Genomic DNA, 18,650 nt, shown 5'->3' with positions numbered 1-18,650 from the left:
GAATGTTAATGATGAAAAGTATAAACATTGATTTCAAGGTGATAGGTAAATACATGCTGCAGCAGGCAGGATCGTCCACTGATCATTAGTCATTGTTAACCTCTGGCTCTCCTCCACAGCATGCCTTTGTCTTGTCTTCCTCCCCTCCCCTCACCCGATTGCAGCAGAGGGCTGTCCCTCCCTGAGCCCGGTTCTGTTGGAGGTTTCTTCCTGTTAAAAGGGAGTTTATCCTTCTCACTGTTGCCAAAGCGCTTCCTAATTGTTGCAGTTTTTTCTTTGTTTTCTCTGTCTTTCTCAGTCTTTAACTTACAATATAAAGCACCTCGAGGCAACTGTTTTTTGTGATTTGGTGCTATACAAATAAAATTGAATTAAAATGAAATGAATCCAGTCCTGAAGTTTTATTCTCACACGAAATTTCACATGCCCTTTTCCACATCTATTTACCAGAAAAGGAAACAGTATGTTTCTGCACCTTTAAGACGTCGCTAGACTGTTCCTGAGGCCCATTATGGTGTCAAACAAACAGCTTCAAAAAATAGAACACTTGTTACTGTGTGCCAATTGTTCCATTAGGCACTTTTTTCAGCACCCACCAAAGATAGTAAAATCCCAAGAAATACAAAGGATTAATCCAAAAACAAAAAACCAGCCAACCAACAAACAAATAAAAATGGAAATATTTTGATATGGAAAAAACAAACAAACTGTGCATGACTGTTAACAACCAAATTCTTGCACCATGCCAGTGTAACGCCTACTGAAATAGTAAAGCTATTATAAAAATAAGTTGATAATTTCCACATAAAAGCAAATTTGTTTAGGTTTAGTGATGTATATATCAAAACTAATTGGGAGATTAGTGTGTAGGCATTTAAGCACACTCAAACACTTGTGCATCTTTTGTGGGTTGGATAGCTCTCATAGCAAAGAAAGCTAATGGTATTGCAGAGGCCTAAAAGAGGGATTGAAATCAGGGATGCATTCTAGCAAGATGTTGAAAAGGTGCAATTTCTCTGTACTAACTCATTTAAACTCAATTGAAGTAGTATGTCAGAAAGTCCTCTGTTGTTTGAAACTTCTTACACCCACACTTACACTTACTATGCCTGCCACCCATAGTAATGGTGGCAGGCATAACATGTATGTGTTTAAGCATGACCCCTGATCTGTATGGATGACAGGAAGACAATAAGGCTTTGCAGTCACTATGGACATTATTAGTCACACATGCTGCTTTTAAAACTGAACTCCAAGAATGAAAGGTTTTTGGCAATTACTCACCAACCTCTGATCTATTATCACCACCATGTGGACTAAAGGAGTGATGCTGATTTGCTCTAAGGCCCTGAAAACAGATGTTATGCTTTTGTGGTCAATGCGGCTGTAAGAGAGATCTAAGATATGTTTATGTGGCCAAGTATATACGGAAGCAAAGGAAACACAATCTGGATTTTGTCCACATTTAAGAAACTTGAAATGACAGTTTCAATAAGCACTGCAGTAAATGCAATTTCATGATAACTGAACTTCCCTGTATGAGCAAAAGCAAACCTCCATTTAGTATTTGATCATGGTTATTCATAATAATTATGTGTGTCTTTAGGCATGCAGAGAATATCTTTCATGTCAACATTCAAAGTAGACATGAAAACGCTCTCACTGATTTGATTGATGTTAACTTGGTAAACACCACTTAGGGGGGCATTATGCTGCCTTCATAATCACAATATATGGACAACAATGTCTGTCAATGACAACAAGCTATGAATTAACAGAAATTCCTTCCTACTACAAAACATGTTTCAGCATGCTATCATTTCTCCGTTTCATTCAGGCCAGCGGGAGGTGACTGTCAGAAGAAATGCCGGTCCCAGGTGCCCTAGTACATCACCACTGGGACCATGGCGACTCCTTGGCCAATGAGAAGAGACAGGTGCTCCCATGGCTCCGCCTGGCTTGCTAGATGGTTGGCGTCATCCTTGATGCTCCTATGGTTGCCGTGGGTGTTACTATGGCTGCCGTGGCCCACCCAAGCTGAACAGGTGGGCAGCGGGGGACATGTTGGAAAGGTGCTGCATGGATCCCTTTCGTCCCCCTCATCTTCGTCATCTTCCTCCTCCTCCACATCCCCTTCTGGCTCCTCACCATGGGGTTTTAGCACAAGGCAGAGCGGAGGGCAGCTGGACTGGCTGCTGTCAGAGAAGGGCCCTTTCCACAGGTGTCCTGAGTACACCGAGTTCAGAGAGAGGTTCCAGCAGGGATTTTCTACCAGATACAAGATTTACAGGTGAGAGGGATCTGCACTGGCTAGCGTGTGGGGGTTTTTAGTGAGACCATTTTTCTCTGTCATATCATATAATATGTACAGACTCTCTTTGTCTTTTGTGCAGACACTTAGGTGTGACTTTGTCTTTTTCATTCTTCCTTCCTGCATCTTCAGTTTTTTAAAATAATTCTTTTTTTTTTTTATCTGCAAAGATTTTTGTATCTACCAGCTGTTCTTCTTTTACAGCTCTGTTAAATTATTTCAGCTTGCTGTTCAAATGTTCAAACTTCTTTAAAATGCTGTTCTAAAATGTTGAAACATCACATGCTCTTGGCTGATGTACTGTACAGGCAATCACTAGCTCTGTTTCTTCCTTGAAGTATTCTTTAAGTGGACTATTTCAAAAGTGGATTTCACGTTTTGTCATATTATATTGACACAGAATCTTCTCTGCCCCCTTTTTCTATCCTTAGCACTTATCCATATGGTTAAAAAAGTGTTTCAGGGATGCTAGTGACATAGGTCACCAGTCCATCACAGGGCTAACACAGACAGACCCATTCACATTTTCATTCATCATTTTGAACCACCAATTAACCCAACACGCCTGTATTTGAACTTGCTTTGCACATGCTCATATCTCTCTTCCTGTGAATGAAGTGTAAAGTTATTTCACTTCTGCAGAAATTCTCAAAGAAGAAAGTGAAGAAGAAAGTTTTTTTGGGATGTACATTTTTTCTTCAGCTGCCTAAGGGTTAGGTGACTGAATTTAAAATCCATTTTACTGTTAGCTAGTGCACATTTATATGTTCTGATTCTCTTGAGATGACCAGTTGACCCGTGTCTTTGAAGGAAAATGCTTCTGGACAATTTTCCCCCAATGATTATGGAGAGATTTTGTTTTTATGTCAACACTCAGCCCAAAGTTCATACTAAACAAAAGATTGATTAGCCAAATGCTGACTGAAAAAATGAAAGCAGGCATTAACCAATAAAATATATAATCGCAATTCATGAACCACTTCAAAATGTCAAGTAAATGGGTGAAAATCAAACTATATTACTAGACTTTACAGCATCTCCTTATTTTTCATGAAAGAACAGGATTGTGGCCAATAGAAAGTAAACAGAAAGAAAGAAACTCATACTTTGAACATAGCTAATTATAGCAGATTAGAGTTCTTGCCTCCAGTTTAGACATTTAATTAGCTAATTAATGTCAAATGAATGGTTTTGACACATTTTATGTCTTTATCTTGAGGGAAAGTTATTTTAAAGTAAGCCTAGAATGTTGCTGTGATATATGCAGTCTTTGCAAATTTAACGAAACAAAACATGCTCTTAGCTGAATCTGTTAAACAGTGACTAAACATGCAGCAGAGGGAATGGATAATGCATTTTGTCTGCCAGGAAAAAGCAAGCGTTTTTTTAAATACTGTCAATATAATATCTGAAGATATAAACGAGTAACAGTTCATTTTGACTGGTGGACACATTCAATGAAGCTATAAAAAATTCCCCCCTCACCCCTGTGGGCAGTCTATCCTTCAAGCTCGGGTCCTCTACCAGAGGCCTGGGAGCTTGAGGGTCCTGTGCACTGTCTTTCCTGTTCCTAGGACTGCACTCTTCTGGTATTTTTCCAGCTTCTCGCATTCCTTCTTCCTTATGTTGCTGTCATTTGGTATCGCTATATCTATCACTGTGGGTGTCTTCCTCTGCTTGTCCACCACTACTATGTCTGGTTGGTTAGCCATCACCAGTTTGTCCATCTGTATCTGGAAGTCCCACAGGATCTTAGCTCGGGCATTTTCGACCACCCTAGGGAGTGTCTCCCATTTTGACCTCGGGACTTCGAGGCTATACTCGGCACAGATGTTTCTGTATACTATGCAGGCCACTTGGTTATGGCTTTCCATGTATGCCCTGTCTGCTAGCATCTTGCACCCTGCTGTTATGTGCTGGATTGTCTCAGGGGCATCTTTACACCGCCTGCACCTGGGGTCTTGCCTGGTGTGGTAGACTCCAGCTTCTATGGATCTTGGACTCAGAGCTTGTTCCTGTGCTGCTATGATTAGTGCCTCTGTGCTGTCTTTGCAGCTTTGTCCAGCCACTGGTAGGATTTCTGGATGTCAGCCACTTCCTCTATCTGTACATACTGTGCGGGGGCCTGTCCTTCCACAATGGTTCCTTCTCTTGCTCCTCTGTGGTGCTGACACTCACCAGTCCCCAGCCTCCTTCTTTCCACTTAGCATACAACCTCAGGGTGCTGGACTAGGGGTGAAACCCTCCATGCATGGTCAGGAGGTTCCTCACCTTGATGTCTGTGCCTTCTATCTCCTTTTTTGGCCAGGTTGTTATCCCAGCAGAGTACGTTATTGCGGGCAGGGCGGAGGTGTTGATAGCCCAGATCTTGTTCTTACCGTTCAGCTGACTCCTAAGGACTTGCCTGACCCTCTGCAGGAATTTGGTGGTTGCAGCTTTTCTAGTGGCATCCTCGTGGTTCCCATTTGCCTGTGGGATTCCCAGGTACTTGTAGCTGTCCTCGATGTCTGCAATGTTGCCTTCTGGCAGTTTGATCCCCTCGGTTCTGACTATCTTCCCTCTCTTTGTTACCATCTGACTACAGTTCTCCAATCTGAATGGCATTCCAATGTCCTTGCTGTATGTCCTGGTGGTGTGGATCAGTGAGTTAATGTCTTGTTCACGCTTGGCATACAGCTTGATGTCATCCATGTAGAGGAGGTTGCTGACGATTGTTCCCATCCGTAGTCGGTATCTGTAGCCAGTCTTGTCAATGATCTCACAGATGAGGTTGAGGCCTATGCAGAACAGCAGTGGGGACAGAGCATCTCCTTGGTAGATCCCACACTTGATGCTGAGTTATGCTAGGGGCTTGAAGTTGTCCTCTAGTGTTGTACACCACATCCCCATTGAGTTCCTGATAAAGGCTCTTAGGGTCCTGTTGATCTAGGCATTCCAGGATCCAGATGTGGTGCATTGAGTCATAGGCCTTCTTGTGGTCAATCCAGGCAGTGCATGTTGGTCAGCCTAGTCTTGCAGTCTCGGGTGACTGCTCTGTCCACCAAGAGCTACTCATGGAGCTGGTGTTTCGCTCTGGTATTCTTGCCAATTCCCTTCTGTGCTCTGCTCATGTATTGAGCCATGTGCCTGTTCATCTTAGCCGCTATGATGCCTGATAGGAGCTTCTATGTGGTACTGAGGCAGGTTATTGGCCGGTAATTGGATGGGACCGGTCCCTTCTGGGGATCCTTCGGGATCAGGACTGTCCGGCCTTCAGTTAGCCATTCTGGGTTCTCATCACCTAGCAACTGGTTCATTTGTGCTGCCAGATGCTCATGGAGTGCAGTCAGCTTCTTCAGCCAGTAGGCGTGAACCATGTCGGGCCCTGGTGCTGTCCAACTCTTCATACTGGAGACCCTTTCTTGGATGTCTGCCACTGTGATGATTACTGGACCGTGTTCAGGGAGGTTGCTGTGGTCTGCACTTAGATCCACTAGCCACTAAGCATTGCTGTTATGGATTGTGTCCTTCTCCCATATGCTCTCCCAACATTGCTCTGTCTTCAGCCTTGGTGGTGCTGTTCTCATATTGTTCCTCTGCTACTGATAGTTGGATGATTCAGTGGAGTACAGCTGGTTTATTCTCCTGCCTACAAGCTCTCTGGTGTACCTCTTCAAGCGGCTGGCCAAGGCTGTGAGTCTTTGCTTGGCAGTTTCCAAGGCCTCAGGTATGGACAGCTTGCTGTACTTCTTAGGCACCCTTCTCTTTATTGCACCTTTCTGTATTTCTGATAGTTGGCTTCCCTCCGTGCTACCTTGATTTTGGCCTCTAGTCGCTTTCTCCGTGGAGGGAACTGCTCCTTGTGGCTGTTCATCTTGTAGCCAAGCATCTTTGTCATCACCGCTGCCGTGGTGTAGATCAGCTGATTGATTTCAGTCATGGTTGAAGCAGGGATTGTCTGTAATGCTGCATTCACATCTTCTAGTACACCTCCATAGGTAACTTCATGTTGTCATGGTAATCGGCTAGAGGGGCCAGGCTTCCGGATTCGCCATGATCCTGTCTTTCAGGTTAGCTGCTCTCACACTCAATATATCTTTGTGTGTGTATATACTATATTTAGTGAAATAAGTATTTGATCCCTTACAAACCAGTTAGAATTCTGGCTGTGTGGTACACAGATTGCAATTAATCAATGCAATTAATCAATCAATAATCAATCAATTACTCTGTGTGTGTGTGTGTGTGTGTGTGTGTGTGTGTGTGTGTGTGTGTGTGTGTGTGTCTTCTAGCCCTACAAACATTAGTGTAAGTGGAAAGATATTATGGCTTTCCTGACAGCTCAGCTAACAAAACATGAAGTGGTAAAATTATTTTTTAACATTTAAAATGTACTTCAAAAAGTCAGCCTCAAGAACTGCAGCATCAGAAATATTTCCAAAATAAATAAAACAGCACAAACATGAGAAGGGAATGGTCTGCACCATTCTCCAATTTAACTGTTTCATGCAAGATTTACTGTCCGAAATAAGCCCAGATAGTCTAAATGCAAAAGTTACAATTGCAGCATGCACATGCTGCAGTTGTAACTTTACCCGCAATTTTACCAAGGCTTAGTGTGTCAGTTTTAAGGACCCATAGATTGTATCTGTAGGATTCAGTCCTTACCCTTCTTAGGGTATTTGTGTTTTTATTCAGGGTGGTTGTAGGTCAAAAGGTAGCGCAAGTAATCTACTAATAAGAAGGTTTGAGGTTTGTTCCTTGCTTGCTCCAGTCTGCATTTCCAAAGTGTAAATTGATGTGCGAATGTTAGATTGAAAGTACAGGCACAGAAAAAGGTGCGTTGGTGAATGAGGCATGTTGTATAAAGCACTTTGAGTGCTCAAGTAGCGTAGACAAGCACTATATAAGAACCAGTCCATTTACCAGATGTCACCTGTGGTTTTTTAATCTGAACTATTACGGTACAGTAATTGTATTGCATATATACAGTTTTAGCTCTAGCCCAACATTACACTGCTCGGATCTCCTGCCAGCTTATTTTGTAACAATAGTAGTAAAAACAGAAGCTTAGCAACCACATATTTACTAGTCCCATTTGCATGATTTGGGCTTTAAAATTCAGCCTTGTGGGCCAGGGGTTTTTTTTGTTTTTGTTTTATTTTTTTAAACTCTCATCAGTAACCACTTGGTCTGAAAAGGTGAAGCCTAGAAGCTCTTCTCTGTAACACAAAGTAGCCTCAAAGCCTTTCTCTGGCAGTGTTTCTTTACATCCCTTTATGTTGTGTTCAGTTATGCGTGCAGCTGCATGAAGGTCATAAAGCTGAGCTGCAGGCAAAAGATTACAAAATGACCTTATCAGAATTTAGGGTTTAATATTTGTCTGAAGTATAAAAATGCCCACATTGGACAGACAGCCTCAGAACTGGATTGATATGATTAGGCCCAGAAGTATTTAAACAATTACACAGTTTTTGTAACTTTGCCTCTGTACAATGCCACAGTGAATTTTAAATCAAAGCGTGACTGAAGTGTAGACTTTCAGCTTTAATTCAAGGGTTTAACAAAAGTACAGCATGAACTGTTTACAGCCATTTTTAATTGGACGATTGGGTGACAAGCAGTTTCATGGCTAGGCGAGGCCTGTTTCCTCATTATCCTGTTTCAAATAAAGGAGATAAAAGATCAGTTCCAAACCTTGAACTTGCATTTGTTAGCTGTTTACTGGAGCTCTCAATTTCACTTTTCATATTTTTCTTCCCCGTCTTATTTGTCTCCTCCTCACTGCTGCCACTCAGGGGTCGCCAGAGTGGATCATCTTCCTCCATGTCTCTCTAGCCATAGGAAATTCTTCTGTCACACCAGCCCTTTGCGTGTCCTCCTTAGTTTCTTTGTAAACAACTAGCTAAAATGATTCAAATTTGCACATACATTGTACTGTTAACAGTCATTTCCTTAAAAAAATAGACTAAAACGTATTATTATTTCACCAAGCTTAATGAAAAATTGCAAATATACCCGAGCAGTAGAGTTAATGCTAAACTTCCTAGCAATTTCTAACTCAGCTTTTATTAGTCACTTGTTTTGTCACAATAATATGATGAAACACATAGTGGGGCAGCTGAAAGTTTCTGTAGTTAGTGTCCAAAACAACTTCACATGGGGCAGTATCGAATTACAGTTCAAAAAGAACTGCCGATGTCATTATTATTATTATTTTTATTATTATTATTATTATTCTAAACTACTTGTGATGGTTATAGTTTAATTCATCTCACTGATTTCAGGCGTTAGGGCAGTAGAGATCAAGTGCAACGTCTTTTTTAAAGCTTGGGCTGAGTGTATGTGTCAAAAACACCTGCCAAAGAGTGATTGTATCATCACTGATTCCTATAAACATCCTTGTTACTTGTACCTGCTGTAAAGTGTATGCATATGTCGTTCTGCACAATGAAGGTGAAACATTAGCAAAGGAAGACTTTCTATCTGATTTGTCAGCGCTTCATTTGATAGCACTTTAGTTAAAAATGTTGTATTTGTTATTGATATCTTTAACATCACATAATTGTACAGAAGAAGAAAATTCAGTCTTGTGTATAGGCTTCCTATTAAATTTCCTCTTACAGTGAACGCGGATTTTGGGCCTGACAGTTTCCTTGCTGAGAGGAAATTGTATGCTAAGCCAGCAGGTTCTCACTATGTGCTCTATAAATGATGCAGTGTAGTCCTGTGCCAGGTCCAGAGTTCATATTGGCCCCTGTCACCATTATCATTATTCCAAATTTAATACCAAAATTGATAGATGCACACTGTGTCTGCTGAGGCTGCAATTTGAATTTCGATTTCCTCAACTTGGATTACATCTATATTTATATTCCGATTTTTTACTTTGCCTTGTCGTTTCCTTCCCCTCCGTTCCAGCTCTTTAAAAATAGATTCTCCAAGCTCATAGCCATGAAAGCTGTCACCACCATTTGTTCTGTCGCTAATGTAGACGTGCCTGAAGATGATCCATTCCAATCACTCGTGGCGTTTTTTTGTTTTTTGTTCTTTGGCTGTTATAGGAGTTGATGGTGACTGTGTTATACAGACATGCAACTGCTCTTTTCTGTCCTCTCTCTTTGTGGCAGTGTATGATGATTTGTCACCAGGCTCATCTTTACACTCAGCTCGTCTCTTTCCCTCCCCCTCCCGAGGTCACTTGGACAGCGGGAGATTTGAAATGCCTTTAACCAAAATTTCTTTTAGTTGACCAGTTCCTTTTATGTGCTTTTGCCCTCAAACATTCTTTTACGAAATACAAAATGACAGTGCTTTCCAATCTTTATACATTTCTCTTTTTCCTCTCTCTGCTGTCTTTTCCTCCTTTCCATATCCCTCTGCATCAACTTGAATCAAATGGAAATGACAGCATCACTTACAGATGAAGGGGAAGTGTAGTATGAAATGACAGGTTAAAGTTTTATGACATAAGTGGGACAGGTTGTCATATGATGCCATCTTTGGGAGAATCTGCCCCTTTTTCTGAGTTGCAGAGTTTTTGGCTTGTGCTTCTTTTTTCTGTCTTTTTCTTGGCATAGATGCTTTGCAAACAAACTAGCATTAACGTGGACCATTTGCATTTGTCGCACCAAGTTGTTAAGAGTTGTAATGCTTCACTCTCCAAAAGACACAATCGAGCCATTCAGTTCAGGAGGTTATGCTGCCTTTGTGGGTCTTTTGTTTGCTGCATTAGTGTTAAATGAGCATAAGAATGAAATCAAACTCATACACAACCAGTGCAATGTATGAACATTAACAGGAGACAGCAGTTCAAGAGCTTGACGGAATGTATAAGTCTAAACTAATAATTTGCAAATCTTACCTTATCTTAATTTTTTCTTATGCTTATTTTGTGCTGGTAACTGCAGTTTAACATGTTATGTTACACAGCAGTAGATGAGGATTAGAGATAAGCGCAGTATAAAGTACATAAAGAACTTCGACCGTATCCATTATGAAGAAGGTTGTAATTCTTCTCACAGTTTGAGATTGCATGTTGAAGTATGAAGGAAAAAATATAGTATAAGGAGAAAAGAAGGATTATTCTGAACTGAATTTAGGTTCTGCAGTTTGGGAAAGTGTGTGAACCTTTACAGAACTGTGCAGAAATAAAGAACCCTCTGATTTTCACACACATAGTGAAAAGACTGATGGAGGAAATACAAATAATACACAGAAATTGAATGAAACATGGAGGATAAATTTTGAGTCATGTTTTTTTGACAGTGAGAGGACAACTGGGTATTCAGTAGGCATGGTCATCCAACTGCGATGACCAACAATGAGTATGTCTTGCAATATTCTAAGGTTCCACAGAAGAACGCGGGGCAACATCTAAGCACCTCAAGGGCTTTTTCTCCCCCGTGCACAGACAACTGATCATTTTAAGAACATTTACAGAGTTCGTGAGCATTTTTTATGACAAGCACCCTTTTGTTGCCAGAGTAATAGCTGCTTAACTTACTCTTCATAGTTGTGATATTAGTCTCCCAAGCTCTGTAGCCCAATAGGTCAGAATGTTCATTGTAGAGGTAGTGTAATTTGGGTACCGCCCTCCTCCACGGGTATGTGGGATACAGTCAGGGACGCCACCGGGTATTTTGAAAAAAAATATATCACCTTGGCCCCCACCCCTTTACCATTGCAAACCATGCCAACCCTAAAAATATAACACTGCACAGACATGGATCACAGTTCTGCTGAGATAAATCCATTTTTTGATTTCATGCAAGAGAGATATGTGCAAGCCATTTTTTAGATTTCAATACTTTAAATGATAATGTTATCAGTTTTTTTGGTTACACTGATTGGGACTGTACTTTACACCAAGTACAAATACAAATAAAATTTAAAATCCATGTTAACTTTTTGGATGGAGGCAAATTTAAATTCTCATCTATAAAGTGGTGTAAAAGTATTTTGTACTGCTTGAACATTTTTATTTATAATATTAAATATCGACAAATATAACTTAAATAAACTTTGAGTTCTACTAGGTCTGAAGACAGAGACCTATTTTAGTTGGCTGCACTTTGTTCAAAGGTTTTAATCTTTAACATTTTTTTATGATGATAGATTAATAACGTCTTTAAAAGAACCCCAGAAAAGACTAGCTGACTGTTCTACTGTTTCTTAGAACCCCTTAGAGTCGTCATCACTTTTCTGTCTCTTCCACTTCCCTGGTATACACTCAAAAGTGTCTGACTTTGACATTCAGAAACACTCTTTCTACTCTAACAGTGTTATTAAACAGTTATTAAATGATCAATACAAGAAACAGTTTTTTTCAGCTGTCTTCAAAGTGACTGTTTTGTATAAAGGTGACGGTAAAACTCCAATAAGATAGAATCATTGAAGTCATAATGTCAAGTAGATGCAATCTGTTTGTGATAATGCAGCTATTAACTGTGATTTTAAAAAAAATCTGCAAATCTGCTGCCATCAGTTACAAACCTGTTGCTATCTGTTGCCTTCTACATACAAAGAAATTCACAATTAAACAAAAACTATCTATAGTACTTAGAGTCCAGCCAGAAAGCCATACATTTCAAACAGAAATTCAGAAAACGCACAAATAGTGATGTACTAACCGAATTAAAATTGGTTGGCAAATGACAAAAAATTCACGCAGGTTGAGATTGCCGTCCTTAAACCTACAAAAGCAGTGCATTGGTGTTGTCGGAGCATGCACTTTCTTTATACGTTTATATTTCTAGATACTCATATCATGATATAATCATATCTAACAGTTTCCCGTTATGTTAGAAATGACATCTCTCCTCCTTACTATCAAAGAGTCATTACCAACCCCTCTGTGTGTACTTTGGAAATGCATTCCTCATTTTCTGTGGTTGCTTCTGCTTTTTGTTTGATTGCTGCACCCCTGCTACCCACAGCAACAAAGTGCTTGTACATTTCAGCCAACGCATCCTATTCAAAATTTGTGTAAAAACAATAAGAGTGGCAGTGAAAAATGCCAGAAGAGGCCTTGCAAAAAGTACTGCTTCAAGAAATCAGACTCAGGCAAGAACAAAAGTCTTCTTTTAGTCTTTCTTTTGTTTTCTCTTTAATTAAAGCCTCATTGTTGTAACATTTTACAAAACCAACCTTGCATGTGACTTATGATGTAAAATAAGAAACCTTTGCGGTGCAATAATAGAAATGCTAATCAGTGTAATGAGGAACATAATTTCATGAACATTCTCCAGAATCTGATTAGTGATGGTGAAGATAATATGCATATAATAGTACAATGGATAGAGGAATAAAGAGAGTGACGGTCCAGATCAAACACATAATGGTGCAATTAGACTTTAATTATTCCTATATGTCCTGTTAATTTTGTGTGTCATTGAGAAAGGAAGCCTGCGAAAAGTCACACAGTAAACACAGCAACTCTGCATCATGTAAAAAGCACTTCTCTCTGGCTTCTAATTGTACTCCCGTGACCTTACTAATGCTAATATCTGATTATCATTAAGGAAAATAAGCACTGGCAGGCTTTTCTCTGCATTAACTTTCCACAGAGCAAGAGTAAAATTGGCTGCTCTCATTAGCTTTTAATCAGGGGTAATGGAGATGGGAATACATGTTAGCCACATTTTCCTGGGCTACACGTAATCTGTTAAATCCTTTAATCTCATCATCGCACAAGTTACATCAGCTGCTACGGCCTTAAACAAGCTTGAAAACTATCAGTGGTTGAGGTCATGACATCTGCACTTTCCAGTGTGCTTACTGTCGTTGTATATCTGATATCATCGTGTTAGTGTGATCCTTATACCATTATATTACTGAAGTAATTGGTATCGTTGTGAATAACCAGTAACAAAATTGCAATGTGATAGCTTTACAAACCAGGAAAAATACTAAAATAGTATGTGTCATCCTGTGGTGGAAAAAGTGTGGAGTGACAAAGATGAGGTTGGGCTTTCACCTGCACGAATGGGATTTGTGCAGATATTGTTTTTAGAGTTGTTACTTCGTATATTTAAGAAACCTTTTGGAGTTTTGTTGATGATTGGTTAGTTTTTAGGAAGCTGGAACTGACCAGTCACAAAATTATGATCACCCAATTATTTGCAAATGTGTCCTATTTGCATTTAATTTCTAAATTAATATTAATATATTCATTTATTCATTATTATTACACATATCTATATATTACAGATATTTTAAATAAATTGACTGGTGGATACAGCCCTATCTGTCGTTGACAACAATAGTGCATAGTATTTTTCCAACATGTGGCTGTCAATTTGAAAATAAAAGGGGTTAAATAATACCACACGGAATGAATTTCTATTGTGCTGCTTGATGTTTTATGCCAAAATCAATCTAAACTACAAACTGAGCGAACAAATCACTTCAGCATTAACCAGGCTTGTTGTTGTTTATTCAATCAAACTTTACATCACCTCAAACTCCAGCAAAGAAAAGTCTCATCTGGCTGAATCAGGCTGCAAAGGAACAAAACCACATGGAATAATCACACTCTTTTCAATTTTCATCTGTCTGAAATGACAAAAGAAGAGCTGTCAAGCAGTTCTTGTAGAGAGACAGACAGGGATTCTGCTTAATTTTCACTTCTACTTGTGTTGGACTTGAGTTAGATTAGCTGCTGATGAGGCGCTGGGTGGGGGTGGAAGGTGTGTGCATGATTGCGTGGAATGTGAGGGGGTTGTGGGCTTTTTCTCTATGGTCCACATTATCAGAGAGGCAGACAGCTTAGCATGGACAGAGCAGCACGGCAGAAACAGGCCTGTGGTTCTGTGATGGAAACAGTCAGGAGGCAACAGCCGGCACAGCAGGGAACACTTGGTGTGTATTCTGAGTTAGTGTGTTCTGTGCTGTCTGACCACCATAGCTCCAAACAAATGTGGGTCACACCCTGTCTACCACACATAAAGGCACACAAAGATTCAGGGTCTTTGCCGGCTGTTTGATATGTTAACCTCTCAGTTTCATAAAGGGATAAACCAAAAGAAACACCAACTGCTGTGTGCATTATCACTGGTTTTAAACACCAACTGGGTTCAAATGTACACAGAAGGCAAGAGAAAAACACACAGGACAATACAGAGCGCTAGACTTTAAAAAAAGAAAAAAGAGGCTGCTTTTATATATGCTGCTGTCAGAATGACATTGGAGCCTGCAAACAATACCATCATATGTAAATGTATTCATGGATTTTCTGTGTTCTTTTCCTGTGGATGCAGTGTGGTTAGAGAAAGCTAAAAATATTTGAAATGTAAAGATTTGATTTCTGCAATTAGACTGTATCTTTAACCTTTGCTAGACACCACCAGCACTGGTTTTCCTCAACTCTGCTGCTAAATCTAAAAATGCAATTTCCTTACAAACGTGGGACCATTAACTGTAAAAGGGGAAATAAACAGGCTTTCCAATGGCATAACATTTATTAACAAGAAGCACTGTACCAAATAATAACCCACCCAACATGAATTTCCTTACTTTCTGTGCTAAGTTTAGATAAATCATTTACTTTGCTTTAGAGAAAATTAACATTTAGATAGATGGAGATGTTTTGTGTATGATAGTACGATATTAACAATGTTTATTAGAAAATTATTATTTTGCATTGTTGTTTAAATATCAATCGATAGTTCTTCCACATTTCTACTCCATTTCACTTCTGCACTACTACATCTTTTACCTTTATTTGCTATATTTTATCACTTTGCAGTGCAAGGTTTTACATATCTCTCTATTTTCCTATATGTACAAAATAAAAAATGTTAAGCAAAATCTAAAGGTCAAAATTCATATTTTATACAGTTGATTTTTTATGTTTTTCTTCTCTGAGTACATTCGTCTGGTCTCCTTGACAAAGTGTGGTATGATCAATGGCAACAAGTCTGGAATTTACCAGCAGATAAATATTGTAATTGTGTGTGAAGAAATGTCTTTTTATTTTTTATTAATTACCGTATCTTAAATATTTACTGTATATTAGACGTTTATGATTTCTGTGCAGGTTTTGGCAGTGAATAAGTCTTTGTGCAAAAGACATATACATGAAAACATTCAAACAAATCATCAAACACTGTCTCTTATCAGCAAAAGCAATTTAGTTCCGTTAGCTTTTCAGTGCACTACAGAATTCATCCGCAAATTAGGGCTACACCCGGGACTGGTATAATGAATTAGCCTCTGGTATTCAGGGAAAAAGTCATAATGAGTGATGCATTACCTTTATAAAAAGGAAGCCGGCAGCAATTGCATGAAATAAAACGTCGGTAAAGTGGCAGGTGAAAAGAAAGAGACCTTGTCCTTAAAAAATTGAATCACTTCAAATGAGATTTCACATTAACCTTCAGTATAAGCTATAGTATTTGGCATTAAAGTGAGGTTTGACTGCTGAAAATATTTAGCAAATAAAACATTTTTGACAGACAGACTGAGAAACATAGAAAGAGAGATATATGAATGTGTGGGTGAGAATCAGCGTGCCTTTCCATTTGGCCTCTATCTGGTTTAAAATCGTAAAATTACAAACAACAAGCGAAAAGAAGTCTTTGCCCAAGAAATGCCCAAGTTCAGCTCTAAAAGTTCACAAAGAACTGCAAAATTTCAAGAGCTATGACACTTGAAGTCTTCTGAATTTAAAAAAAAAAATCACCACCAGCAAGTTTAAAATGTGGCTCTGAGAAGCTGCAACGTCCATTTTCTTTTCAGATGCAGCAATCACAATGGATTCCAGGGGTGACCTATAAGTCATGACTAAAACATGCATCAATACTTTTCAAAAAACTTTGAGAATGTGGATGAATAGAAAAAAAAATAACTGTACGCTAAAATGTATCTATCACCAAGGACTGCAAGACTCTACAGTATGCTTGTCAAAGCGATTTCCATTACTGTCCAGACAAGATTTTAGCACTGCTCATCTCTGCAAACACACTGAAGGGGAGGACACATAATCAGGTACAAGAGAAAACAGATAGACAACAACAAGGAGGCAAACTGTAGCTCAGGTGGCAGAGCAGATCAGCCACCAACCAGAAGGTCGGTGGTTTGATCCCAGGCTGCTCCTTGTCTGCATGCCAAATATCCTTGGGCAAGATACTAACCCCATGTTGCTCTCCGATGCATCCATCGGAGTGTGAATGTGTATGAATGTTACTTAGAAAGCACCTAGAAAAATGTGCTTGTGCGAATGGGTGAATGCACAAGTTGTGTAAAGCGCTTTGAGTGCTCAGAAGAGTAGAAAAGCGCTATATAAGAACCAGTCCATTTACCAAACTGTAAAGGAAACATTTATATCTGTATAACATTTGTAAGAGTAGCTATTGCTGAAACCATCTTATCAAAGCACTTGTACTGTGCATGTTATAGTAAAAGAACAAAATTATTACGCTGAAAATAACAAAGTCATTAGTGTGGACATGACCTGAGTCAGGTCAAGAGATGTGGAAACTGTATTTCCTATTTGTATTATATATAGATAATGTGTGAAAATGAGTTTACTGAGACTGAGAACAATCACACAGCAGTAGACCTGTGCGTGTGTGTATTTGTGTCACAGTAACGGAGAGAAGTGGAGAGAAAAAGAATCTGGAGCTTCACAGAGACAATAAAACATCAAAAAGAATCATTCCATCAAAGAAGATTACTTTAGATACAACACTCATGGAATGGAAATCTGGGCAATATTTTCCTCTTATTTCATCATCAAAAGATTAGGTTTTCTCAATAAAACACTCTCCACCCTCCACTCAGGAAAACGTACTCAGAAAACCACAGCAGCACATGCTATACTTCTCTCCAAGTGCCACGCCAATAAACATCTGATTCCATTTGGAGTTTCATGAGCAACTCGCTCATAGCCATGTTGGCTTTCCGTGGTTACGAGCATAATTTAATTTAACCTCTAAACACACGAAAACTTTAAGGATTTTAAATTACAGTGTATGTTTTGTCTCTCACTCTTTTTTCTTCTTCTTCCTTTTTTGAACCAATTTTAATGAAAAGTATCAAGATTTTCTATTCTGAACACAGGTTTTCATTTATACCTTCTGTTGGCACAAATTGGATTCCTGCTGCAAGAATACATTTGTTCTCTTAAAGCTCATTTCACTGCTGCTATCTTCTTGTGATATGCACAGCTCAGAGGATGGTTCCAGAATTTTTATATATTTTTCTACTCAAATTAAACACAGCTGTCACTGTGTTTAATTTATTATATCACGATATTATAATCCTTTTTTAAGATGATGTAAAATACCACTAACTTATGCTTAGTGGGATATGTCAGAAAAGGAAAAAAAGAGAAACATTTTAATGAAAGTAATGTAGAGGGAATAACCTGTTTAGGGTGCCTGTTTGGGTGAGTAGTTTTCATGGCACTAACATAGCATACAGTAACAGTAGCAACAGAAGCTACAAAGATTCATCTTTTGCAGATATATATATATATTAGTGCTGTCAATAGATTTAAAAAAATTAACTAATTAATCTCACAATTTTCTGTAATTAATCACGATTAATCGCAGTTATTTGACCAATAGCCTGGCTGCAATTACACTTTTTCAACTTTATATTTAAGCTTGTAACAGACATTTATGCAATACAATGAAATAAATGGAGAATGTAGCTTTAATTCAAAGAGACTTTGAATAGTTTTCTTCAATCTTTTAGCACAGGTTCTCTCCTGTGAAATGCAACTTTAAAAAAAATCTATATACTAATAGGTACGTATGCACTAATATATAATATATATTAGTGCTGTCAAACAATTAAAATGTTTACTCAGATTCATCACAGGGTTACTGTGGATTAATTTTGATTAATCACGATTCACGAATCTATATTAATCGCATTTCATTTTGCATGAGCAAACAGACTCTGAAAAAAAAGGGAAAATATACACACTTAACATGTTTATTGAACATCTTGAACATTCATGTTATCAAAAAACTCTGTAAACATTTATCCACTCTCTCTCTGTCACTCTTGCAGAGGCACTTCAAGTCCTTGAAACGAGGAACTAAAGCTATGCAAAGCGCGTTCTCAACGATATTAATAGATCTGCAGTTTGTTGCCATCCACTTGGCAATTGTGTCAGTCAATATGTTCGAGGTAGACTTACTGAGTCCCTGATGCTCTGTGAGTGGTTTGTAGCAAGCTGGGTGACGCGTTAGCCAAAGTGCTAGCAGCATTCCCGGCTAACGTGTACGTCGCGTCAATGTGATATTTTAAGCTGGAAGTGCTTCGGTGAAAAGAAAATTCCTTGTTGTACAATGTGCATAATACTTTATGTCGGTCAACTCTATTTTTTTTTTTAATACTCAAATTT

The 18,650-nt window shown here is 38.9% G+C and overlaps 1 protein-coding gene across 1 annotated transcript in view; it reads left to right on the top strand.

Moving 5' to 3' along the window:
• Positions 1–18,650, top strand: part of brinp2 (bone morphogenetic protein/retinoic acid inducible neural-specific 2) — a 259,405-nt gene that overhangs the window by 104,857 nt on the left and 135,898 nt on the right. The window contains exon 2 of the mRNA XM_003453153.5: positions 1,838–2,290. Within this exon, the coding sequence (XP_003453201.1) occupies positions 1,905–2,290 (386 nt within the window). The 5' untranslated portion in view covers positions 1,838–1,904. The remainder of the gene's footprint in view (positions 1–1,837; positions 2,291–18,650) is intronic.

Source organism: Oreochromis niloticus, linkage group LG18, assembly GCF_001858045.2.
Source record: "Oreochromis niloticus isolate F11D_XX linkage group LG18, O_niloticus_UMD_NMBU, whole genome shotgun sequence".
NCBI classification, from domain to species: Eukaryota; Metazoa; Chordata; class Actinopteri; order Cichliformes; family Cichlidae; genus Oreochromis; species Oreochromis niloticus.
This window is presented reverse-complemented; position numbering and strand designations above follow the sequence as displayed.